Here is a 12257-nt window from a genome sequence, read left to right as displayed (position 1 = left end):
CTTTTCCTCCCTCTGCTTCCTTCTCCCCTTCCCCCTTCCTTTCCTCCTCCTAGTAGGAGTAGGAAAGGTCATACTCCTACTAGGAGGACGACTCCTCCTCCTGGCGCGCCCTACAGGTGCCGGCTGGCCTCCCCCCTTGCTCCTTTATATACGGGGGCAGGGGGACCCTAGAACACACAAGTTGATCATTGATCCCTTAGCCGTGTGCGGTGCCCTCCTCCACCATAATCCACCTCGATCATATCATGGTGGTGCTTAGGCGAAGCCCTACATCGGTAGCAACATCATAACCGTCATCACGTCGTGTGCTAAACTCGAAGGTGCCATGCGTTCGATACTTGGATCGGTCGGATCGTGAAGACGTTCGACTACATCAACCGCGTTTTCATAACTCTTCTGCTTACGGTCTACGAGGGTACATGGACGATACTCTTCCCTCTCGTTTCTATGCATCACCATGATCTTGCATGTGTGTAGGAAAATTTTGAAATTACTGCGTTCCCCAACACCATCCGTTAGCTTAGCACTATGATCGTTTAGTTTATTGTTATTGCTTTCTTCATAACTTATACATGTTCCTATGACTATGAGATTGTGCAACTCCCGAATACCGGAGGAACACTTAGTGTGCTATCAAACGTCACAACGTAACTGGATGATTATAAAGATGCTCTACAGGTGTCTCCGATGGTGTTTGTTGAGTTGGCATAGATCGAGATTAGGATTTGTCACTCCGTGTATCGGAGAGGTATCTCTGGGCCCTCTCGGTAATGCACATCACTATAAGCCTTCCAAGCAATGTGACTAATGAATTAGTTGCGGGATGATGCATTACAGAACGAGTAAAGAGACTTGCCGATAACGAGATTGAACTAGGTATTGAGATACCGACGATTGAATCTTGGGCAAGTAACATACCGATGACAAAGGGAACAACGCATGTTGTTATGCGGTTTGACTGATAAAGATCTTCGTGGAATATGTAGGAACCAATATGAGTATCTAGGTTCCACTATTGGTTATTGATCGAAAGTGAGTCTCGGTCATGTGTACATAGTTCTCAAACCCGTAGGGTCTGCACGCTTAACGTTCGGTGAAGATCGGTATTATGAGTTTATGTGTTTTGATGTACCAAAGGTAGTTCGGAGTCCCGGATATGATCACAAACATAACGAGGAGTCGCGAAATGGTCCAGAAATAAAGATCGATATTTTGGAAGGCTATGTTTGGACATCGGAATGGTTCCGGGTGAGTTCGGGCATTTACCGGAGTACCGGGGACTTACCGGAACCCCCGGGGAGTCATTGGGCCTTAATGGGCCTTAGTGGGAGAGAGGAGGAGGTGGCCAAGGTGGGGGCGCCCCCCTAGCCGAATCCGAATTGGGGTGGGGGCCGGCCCCCTTTCCTTCTCCCTCTCTCGTCCTTCCTTCTTCTCCTACTCCAACTAGGGAAGGGGGAATCGTACTCCCACCGGGAGTAGGACTCCCCCCTTGGGCGCGCCATGAGAGGGCCGGCCCTCCCCTCCTCCACTCCTTTATATACGGGGGAAGGGGGCACCCCATATACATACAAGTTGATTGTTTAGCCATGTGCGGTGCCCCCCACCACAGATTTCCACCTCGGTCATATCATTGTAGAGCTTAGTGTGGCACCCCGGCTCAGAGCGACCGGTTTACCATGCATTGCCAGCCCAGAGACCATGTCTTCTGGCAACACACAACATCTTGGTATAGAATAACAACGCTTTATTGATGCTAGCGGAACATAGTTACATTACAACAGCTGTCGAGGCCAAGCGGCACACTCGGTGCGGCTGAACAATATGTACATTATTTAGTGAACATAAAGGGGCCTCGATCCGAACAACTACGTGGCAGCGGAATAACATTGTGGCGGAAGCTCCATATCACAGGGACACTGATGTGGACACGATCTAGACTCAAACATCGCTCCTCTCCAACGATACTTTCCTAAAATCTGGCATGACACGCCAGGTCAGTACATTGAATGTACTTGCAAGCTCACAACAGGCATAATCATAATGACAAACAATATCATGATATTTAACCAATTATTAAAAATGCAACACTATATGTCTACATTTTGTGATCATGCTCGAACGTCCCTCGGGACAGCTTACCAACCGTGATCATCTCTAGATCACAAACACACCACCAAAGTGGCGTTTCTCAAGAACAACTCGTGATCCTTACGACGATCACAACCATGACCATCATTTGGTCCCAAATGCCTCGATGGCCTTTCTGCCATCCATCAACAATGCAAAGTTCATAGCTTAGTGTACAATTTTTATTAAACGTTGACTCATGGTGGGACCTACTACAAGGTGTCCGTAACTATGGACTCGGCTATCGATAGATTACACACTCTGCAGAGGTAGCACACTGTACCCACACCACGGAACCCATGGCCTCGCACTCCCATTCGGGTGGACCAACAGCATTCCGTCAAAACCCCTCCATTGCCACAACACTCTCCCGGCCACTCCGACCCAAATCCCCCACGGGCTGGTCCTGGGTGGCCTCGTGTCTACCAAAGACACCCCGACCACCTTCGTGGTCAAAACACTCCCACCCGGGGACACTCCCACTCGGGGACTCGGTACCATAATCTCATCAACGAGCACACAAGATTATGTCCGCTTACCGGGCCAGGGCAAGCACGACATAACCTTCCCTAGATGGAGGCACCGACCAGAGGCCGTGTCAATGGACTGAATCAAGGCCTTCCCACAAAGGCAAATGTGGTTGCACTAGAAAGAAACTCGATTCAGCGGCACCATGACCCAGTCAATGGTATATTCAAGTTGAGTTATATTCAGGTTTAACTTTAAACTAAAAATGACCAGTGTCATAGCATGCCATGAAATGCAAAACAACACATGGATCATATAGTGATTAAAAAAATGACCGATGTCATCCTTATACACACCAAGCATAACGTCAACAACTCAAATTACTCTACTTGCTCAAATAACTCACAACTTAACCAAAATATTTTGCAACAAGTTTTATTGATTTCTTACGAAAGAAAGTAACTCCGATAAATTTCTCATATGCTTGTCAAAAAGATTTCACTATCAACAACTCTTACTTTCTTTATCACTAAGTTGGGTTCAAACATTCTGTAAGACAAGTAATATGATTAAACAAGTATTTAACAGAACATTTTCTAACAAATTTTTATCAATCTAAGAGGGCAAAATATAGCTTTAAATAATTGCTAACATGCATAACAAAATTATTTCTAACATCACCTCAAATAAATCTTATCTTGCTTTATCCACTAAACTAGTTTCACCCATTCTGTAAATCAAGCATAACAACTAACCAATATTTAACAGAATATAAATAACTCCATAATCATTTAAATGCATGGATCAATCATTTCATTCAAGTAAGAAAATCACAATTATTGAAATGGCACCATGAAAATGTTGCTGTGGCTTGCCTTAGTGCAGATGAGGTTCACAAGCTTCCTGGTGATCCTCAAGACAAGCTTCACCTTCTGAAAATAGTTTTAAACACAAAAAGACAATATCAAGAACACTTCTTATAATCACCAGAAATTCTAGACAGCTCAGAAAAATCTCATCTTTGGTGAGCTGCTAGATTTCTTATCAAAGAACACAATGCAAAAAGAATCAATTCATTTGGACTTATGGTTGAAAAGTTATAACTGTTTGAAGTGTTCTGTAAATTCAAATGAATTTGAATAAAAGAAATAGACTGGGGGTGACGTCGAAGGCGTAAAGCCCAGGGGCGCCACCACTCGTACCGCTTCGCGCACATACTGAGTGGCTGACTAGCGGGCCTCGCTAGTCAGGTGGGGGAAGAGGGAGAGGGAAACAGAGGGGGCCAGCTCTCGCCGGCGACGAGGGCTCCTTGTCCCAAACGAGAGGGAGGGATGGCAAGAGGGGGTTGAGGCACACCTGCCCATACCCGTAGCGTAGCTAGGGGTGGTCGGACGGCGTCAGAATCAACCTCGCAAGCGGAGGCAGAACGTGGAGGTCGCCGGAGTTGAGGAAGACGGCAAGAAGAGGCCACTCCAGGGGCTCCAAGCGGGCGAGACGGCCTCACCGGAGAGAGGCGGAGGTCCTGGAGGGGTCGCCCAGGCCTTGGAGGGGCTGGAGCTACTGCGGCGACTAGAGGGGATCACCGGCGAGCTCGAGCTCGGGGACGGCAGCCCGAGGCCTGCCCGACCGGGCTCCGGCTTCCTACTCGATCGTGGGGTGTGTGTGAGTGCTGGATGGTGCTTGAGGAGGCTGGGGAGGGCTCTATTTATAGGCAAGCGGCGGGGGTGCTCCGGGCTCCGCCGGTGGACACCTGTCCATAGCGCCCGGTGACGAGCGGCGTCAGTGAGAGGGGGAGAAGGCGACGGAGGTCACGCAGCCACTGTGGGCGGGTGGAGAAGAGCACAGGATCAAGAGGATGGCAAGAAGCACAGTGCGCTCCGCATTGTTGGGCTGGCCGGACCTTGCCCGTGCTCGCTGCGGCAAGCTCCAGCGTCGGCGAGCGCCAGGGAGGAGTTAAGAACGTTGAGACGATGATGGTGGTGAGGGTTGGCATGGTTGGGCAGGCGGGGAAGCGAGCACGTGAGCAACAGAGGCTCGAGTGTGTCGCAGAGCGCGTCGGCTGCATGCCAGCAGGCCTGGACGAACCGTGGTCACCGCGTGAACAATGACATCAGGTCGATCTAAGCAAAAACTCAATGTCTGGCATGTTGTTCGTGGTAGTTTTGAGTGTTACCACGGTTTGGTTTGGATCCAGGTGTAGTAGAGAAGTTTTCACACACCAAGTAAGTTTCTGGTCAGTAACTTGGTTATGTTACTGTGGTCAAATGGCTTGGAGTTTGAAGCTGTGCTTTGGAGGCTAGTGATAAGTTACTAAGGTAAAGATGCACAAGAAAGTTCAGGTCAAATGGAGCAAGTAAAATGGTAGTTGCTGTAGAAACCACCATTTTTTTCCAGAATAGAAAAGATTTTCTGTAGCAAAAATATTCCAAAAAGTGATGAAATATTTTTGCTCAGGAAGGTGCACTAGGGTTCACAGAATATTTGTGAATTATCTCAGATTTTTCTGAGCCATAAAAATTGGGGTTGCTTTGAGGCAAACAGATCTGGCTTAGGGTTTTTGGAAAGAAAATGAATATTTTTCATTTAAGAAAAGTATTCCAAAGATTATTTTTTGGTGGGTCATAAGTGAAATGATGATTTAGGAGGGAAGTGAAGCACTTGGGTGAAAGCCAAGGATGCCCAAGTGTTTAAGTCCATAAGAAAAGATTCAGAAACTCCAAGTTTCAAAAAATTTCAAATGAAAAATCAAGCAAATAAGAAAGGGCAAAACCCAGGCTGTCACAAACCTCCCCCACTTAGAATGAATCTCGTCCTCGAGATTCGGTTGCTTGGGAAAACCACTCTGGATACTGATCCCTAAGGAATTCTTCCTGCTCCCAAGTTGCTTCTGACTCTGTGTGATGCTCCCACTGAACCTTGTAAAATTTTCTGACTTTACTGCGAGTGACCCTTTCCATCTGATCCAAAATTTTGAACGGTCTTTCTTCATAAGTTAAATATTTTGCCAATTCTATCTCAGCCGTTGTAGTTCTTTCCTCAGGCGGGGATATGCATCGTCTCAATTGCGAAACATGGAACACGTTGTGTATGTCTGCCAATTTCGGGGGTAGTTCCAGTTGATATGCAACAATTCCCACTCGAGACATAATCGGGAATGGACCAATGAATCTGGGTGCCAGCTTTCCATGAGTCTGAAATCTCTTGACTCCTTTCATAGGAGTGACTCGGAGGTATGCGTGTTCTCCGGGTTCAAAACTGACCTGCCGATGTTTGGCATCATAATAACTTTTTTGTCGAGATTTGGCCAATTGCAGTCTGTCTCGGATTTTCCTAACTTGTTTCTCAGCTTCCAGCATGAGATCCGTTCTGAAGATACGGCTATCTCCAGTCTGAGACCAATTTAGAGGAGTGCGACACTTACGGCCATACAGAGCTTCATATGGTGACATCTTTAGACTGGTCTGGAAACTGTTGTTATAAAAGAACTCGGCATACGGCAAGCAGTCTTCCCATTTAGCACCTTTGGCTAGCACACAGGCTCGCAACATATCTTCGAGTGTTTGGTTTACCCGCTCTGTCTGTCCATCTGTCTGAGGGTGATAGGCAATACTATATTTCAGTGCTGTCCCTAAGGATTGATGGAGACGGGGCCAAAATGCGGAGGTAAACAAAGAACCTCGGCCAGAAGTGATAGTTCAGGGGTACTCCATGCAGACTGACGATCCTGGATACATACAGTTGGGCAAGTTCATTTGCTCTGTATCTGGTGCTGATCGGAATGAAATGAGCAACCTTGGTCAGGGTGTCTATTATAACCCAGATTGCATCCTTGCCTCGCTGAGTCCTAGGCAATCCTGTGATGAAATCCATGCAAACGTCATCCCATTTCCACTGTGAAACTGGCAGCGGTTGGAGAAGTCTGGCTGGCTTCTGATGATCTGCTTTCACCTTATTGCATATGTCGCAACAGGCTACAAAATAGGCAATGTCTTTCTTCATTCCATCCCACCAGAATATTTGTCTAAGGTCCTCATACATTTTCGTACCTCCCGGGTGAATGGAATATGCCGATTCGTGGGCTTATAACAGGATTTTCTTCTTCAAGTCTGGTTGATTTGGCACACAAATGTGTCCACGGAATCGGAGGGTACCAAATTCGTCCTTGGAGAAGTCAAAGGCCTGCTTTGCCATCTGGCCCTTGGCACGTCTTTGTAGGTTGGTGTCAGCTGGCTGTGCCTTGTAGATCTCCATCTCAAGTGTGGGGGTAACTTCCAAAATATTAGCGAGGTCAGCCTCTATGATGACCAAGTTGAGCTGAGCGATCTCCTCTTGGAATTTGGTGGGCAATGATTTTAACATGACATTTAAGCTGACGGGCTTTCTACTGAGCGCATCAGCAACGATGTTGGCCTTGCCTGGATGGTAATTTATTCCAAGGTCATAATCCTTGACCAACTCTAACCATCTTCGCTGACGGAGATTTAAATCTGGCTGAGTGAAAATGTACTTGAGGCTTTTGTGGTCGGTAAAAATTTGGCACCTTTTTCCAATGAGGTAGTGTCTCCAAATTTTTAATGCATGAACCACTACAGCCAATTCCAAATCATGAGTAGGATAATTTCCCTCATGAGGTCGTAGATGTCACGATGCATATGCTACTACCTTGCTGTCTTGCATCAACACGCAACCAATACCTTGTCTGGAGGCATCGCAGTACACATCAAAGCTGCGATAAATGTCTGGAAGAGTCAATATAGGTGCGGTTGTCAGTTGTATCTTCAGCTCATTAAAACTCTTCTCACAATCCTTTGTCCACTTAAACTTTGTATCCTTTTTGAGCAGCTCCGTCATGGGTTTAGCAATTTTGGAAAACCCTTCAATAAAACGATGATAGTATCCAACTAATCCAAGGAAACTCTGGATCTGTGTCACGGTCGTGGGTGGTACCCAATCGAGCACATCCTTTACTTTGCTCGGGTCCACAGCTATACCTTCGGCGGATAGTACATGTCCGAGAAACCCAACTTTCTTGAGCCAAAATTTGCACTTACTGAACTTGGCGTATAGCTGATGGTCGCGGAGCCGTTGTAGTACTGCTCGGAGGTGATCCTTGTGTTCTTCTTCACCCTTGGAGTAAATGAGGATGTCATCGATGAAGACTACCACGAATTTGTCGAGGAAGTCCATAAATACTTTGTTCATCATATGCATGAAGAAAGCAGGGGCATTGGTGAGACCAAAGGACATCACGGTATATTCGTAAAGACCGTACTGAGTAGTGAATGTGGTCTTAGGAATATCTTCCTTTTCAATCTTAAGCTGATGATATCCGGTCCATAAATCGTTTTAGAGAATACCTTAGCCCCACTGAGCTGATCAAACAGATCATCAATCCTTGGCAGCGGGTATTTATTTTTTATGGTGACCTCATTCAGCTGGCGGTAATCTATGCACATACGGAGACTACCATCCTTTTTGCCCATGAAAATTGCAGGTGATCCCCACGGTGAAGATCTGGGACGAATATAACCTTTCTAGAGTAATTCGTCAAGCTGTTTCTTTAGCTCCACTAATTTTGAGGAGGGCATCCGGTAATACTTCTTGTATAACGGTGCGGTTCCGGGCACAAGATCTATGCCAAACTCCAGTTCCCAATTTGGTGCCATGCCTGGCAGTTCTTCTGGAAACACATCAGGGTACTCACTAACCACAGGAATAAATTCCAATTCAACCATAATAGTGCACACTAATTCTGGCTTAGGTATATTCTCGCGAGCATAGAATTTGGTGAGCTGCCCATCCAGACTGGTCAGATTGACTTCTCGGGTTGCACAGTTTATGCAAACTTGATATTTGGTCAACCAATTCATACCCAATATAATATCCAACTTTTCAGACTCAAGGATTATCAGAGATGTTGGAAAGCGGACCCCGTTGATATTGATCTCCAGATCACGGCAGACCAGATTGCTCTTGATTATGGATCCCGGGGTTTGTACCAGCATATTTTTGCCCAAAATTGTGCAAGGAAAATTGTTTTGGGCGGCAAAACTCTAAGAAATAAAAAATGGGAAGCCCCAGTGTCAAATAAAATTATGGCAGGTATGTCATTAACAGAAAACATACCAATGACGACTTCTGGCTTTTCTTGGGCTTCATCGGCGGAGATATGATGCACGTGCCCGGTGAAGTTTTGCTGATTTGGCCGCAACTCCATAAAATTGACTTGCGGCCGACTTAGGCATTCGTCTTGTTGTTATTGGGGCACTGCTTGGCATAATGTCCATGCTGCCCGCAAATGAAACAAGAATTACTGCGTTGACGCTCCTCATGCATTGGATTGGTCACAATATTCTTGACTTGGGTGGTGGTCTTGTTAACATTCTGCTGCCAATTTGGCATGTATTCCACCCGAGTCTGCTGCCAGGTACGAGCCTTTTGCATAGGTGGCCCATCCTTCTTTGGCTCAAACTTGCGCTTGTTGTCGTTAGCAGGCCTATTATCGGATATAAGCTTGTGCTCCCGTTCAGCAATGAACGCCTTGTCCACCAGAGTTTGGAAATCCGTGAAATCAAACATACTGAGAGCACACCGAAGTTGTGGATTTAAACCTCCAAGAAATCTGTCAATCTTCCTTTCTTCGGTGGCCACGTCATACAGAGAGTAACGGGCCAAATGATTGAATTTTTGCAGATATTCAGCCACAGACTGATTTCCTTGGACGAGCGCGAGAAATTCACGCTGCTTGGCCTTCATAACTCCAGTAGGGATATGATATTTTCGGAACTTATCCTTAAATTTCTCCCAGGTGATTTCCTCATCAATCGGCCACATGGCCTTTGTATTTTCCCACCATATGGCAGCTGCGCCTTCAAGGTAATGAGTTACAAATGGAACTTTATCATTTCCTTCAGTACGTGCAATCTCAAGCTTTTTCTCCATTGTGCGTAACCAATCGTCTGCATCCATTGGGTCAACAATCTGACTGAAACTGGGTGGATTGGTCCTCTGAAAATCTGACAGCTTTGAGCGATGACCATTCTGGTTTCCATTCTGTCCAACCATAGCTTGAACACTTCTCAATATTTCAATCAGATCATTGTTCCTTTTTTCTTCAAACATACACAGACTTTGCTCGGTGGAGGGAGGATCAGGCGGTGGACGTGGTGGCTGAACGTACGGCTCGGGAGAATGTCCTGCCTGTCGTGCGGAACGACGAACAGGAGTTCCCTCACAAACGTTGCTACTGCTACCTCCCCGCGTCATCCTATTGTGAATTTTTCCCAAGACAACACAATCGAGATGAGAAACACCCAAGAATAAAATTGGGGAAAAGCCAGCGACAAATCCCGGAAGAAAGCAGAAGAGCGAAAAATACGGCGAATAAAGTCTCAACATAATTATACATAGACTCATACATGAAAAGTAAACAACATGACTGGTTCACTACTCTCATACAGGCAATGAAACATCATGACTCGTATGACTACATCCATACATCATCCAGACAACTGCGAATACTCAAAGATACTACTGCTCTGCTGGTGCTGCGGCATCCTCCCCTGAAGTGGTCTCGGATCCCGAACTGACGTGGTTAACGGAAACCTCCGGGTTAAAGGTAACACGACGACGCTGCCTCGAGGGCTCTCCCTCAGGGGCAGGGGTAGGATGAAGCATCGGGGCTACAGGGGTAGCGAGAAGTGAGACCCACTCGACAGGAGTACTGAGAGGGTTCGCGGCCGAGACGCCCGTGCTACTCGGGGGAGTAACCGACGAAATAGGGGAGCTAGAACTGATTGGGACATAAGGGGTAAATCCCAGTGAAGACGGAGTAGTGGCGGATCTAGAAGTGACCAAAGTAGTGGCTAAAGCAGTAAGAGTACGAGTCAGCTCTCGAGCCAGCTCGTGGATCATGAGATAGCTAGCAGTGATATAACGAGCAAGGTGGCTAGCAACACTATCAGACTCCGGATCAATGAGAGGGAAATGGACACGACCGTTGTCGTGCAGAGATGGGTAGTAGTAGAAACCTAGGTGGTTCTGCATTCGGACCTCGTTGTAGCGAAGCTCGACAAGGACCTTGAATGTAGCAAACTGGACAGCCTGAGAAGCGGTGGAGGCATAACCGCTCCGAGAAGTGCGAGTGTAAGAGCTGGAATCAGAACTAGTGCGCAGAGTGACCACTGCGTGATACTCATATACTGAATCAGCTAGATGCTCCCGGTACACACGATAGACTAGGTCGTCTCCGAGAGGGTACAGCCGACGCCACACGTTGCGAAGGAGGTGCGGTGACGTGTACGGCATCGGCTGCAACTGGAACGGATACGACAACGGAGCCATTTACACCCACAACCATTAGCAGGTTAGCATAAAAATATATAAAACAAATGCATGCAACTCAATAATCAGCACAAATTACTACCGGCACTCAACTAAAACTCGTATCTAGCGCGTCGTAGTCTAGCATGGCCTACAGTCAGCGCGGCTCTGATACCAACCGTTGTGGCACCACAGCTCAGAGCGACCGGTTTACCATGCATTGTCAGCCAAGAGACCATGTCTTCTAGCAACACACAACATCTTGGTACAGAATAACAACCGCTTTATTGATCCTAGCGGAACAGAGTTACATTACAACAGCTGTCGAGGCCAAGCGGCACACTCGGTGCGGCTGAACAATATGTACATTATTTAGTGAACATAAAGGGGCCTCGACCCTAACAACTACGTGGCAGCGGAATAACGTCGTGGCGGAAGCTCCATATCATAGGGACACCGATGTGGACACGATCTAGACTCGAACAATGCTCCTCTCCAACGATACTTTCCTAAAATCTGGCATGACACGCCAGGTCAGTACATTGAATGTACTTGCAAGCTCACAAAAGTCATAATCATAATAACAAACAATATCATGATATTTAACCAATTATTAAAAATGCAACACTATATGTCAACATGCTATGATCATGCTCGAACGTCCCTCGGGACAGCTTACCAACCGTGATCATCTCTAGATCACAAACACACCACCAAAGTGGTCATTCTCAAGAACAACTCGTGATCCTTACAGCGATCACAACCACGACCATCATTTGGTCCCAAATGCCTCGATGGCCTTTCTGCCATCCATCAACAATGCAAAGTTCATATCTTAGTGTGCAATTTTTATTAAACATTGACTCATGGTGGGACCTACTATGAGGTGTCCATAACCGTGGACTCGGCTATCGATAGATTACACACTCTGCAGAGGTAGCACATTGTACCCACACCACGGAACCCATGGCCTCGCACTCCCATTCGGGTGGACCAACGGCATTCCATCAAAACCCCTCCATTGCCACAACACTCTCCCGGCCACTCCGACCCAAATCCCCAACGGGTTGGTCCTGGGTGGCCCCGTGTCTACCAAAGACACCCCGACCACTGTCGTGGTCAAAACACTCCCACTCAGGGACTCGGTACCATAATCTCATCAACGAGCACACAAGATTATGTCCGCTTACCGGGCCAGGGCAAGCACGACATAACCTTCCCTAGATGGAGGCACCGACCAGAGGCCGTGTCAATGGACCGAATCAAGGCCTTCCCACAAAGGCAAATGTGGTTGCACTGGAAAGAAACTCGATTCAGCGGCACCATGACCCAGTCAACGA

General features: G+C 46.9%; 1 protein-coding gene across 1 annotated transcript; it reads right to left on the bottom strand.

The window, feature by feature from the left end:
* Positions 1–8832: 8832 nt before the first annotated feature.
* LOC147991575 (uncharacterized) lies at positions 8833–9660 on the bottom strand. Its single transcript, XM_087538734.1, has one exon. It carries the CDS (start codon positions 9658–9660, stop codon positions 8833–8835), a length of 828 nt encoding a protein of 275 aa, XP_087394860.1.
* Between the last annotated feature and the right edge of the window lie 2597 nt (positions 9661–12257).

Source organism: Triticum urartu, chromosome 1A (assembly GCF_056163025.1).
Source record: "Triticum urartu cultivar PI428250 chromosome 1A, HENAU_Tu73, whole genome shotgun sequence".
Taxonomy (NCBI): Eukaryota; Viridiplantae; Streptophyta; class Magnoliopsida; order Poales; family Poaceae; genus Triticum; species Triticum urartu.
This window is presented reverse-complemented; position numbering and strand designations above follow the sequence as displayed.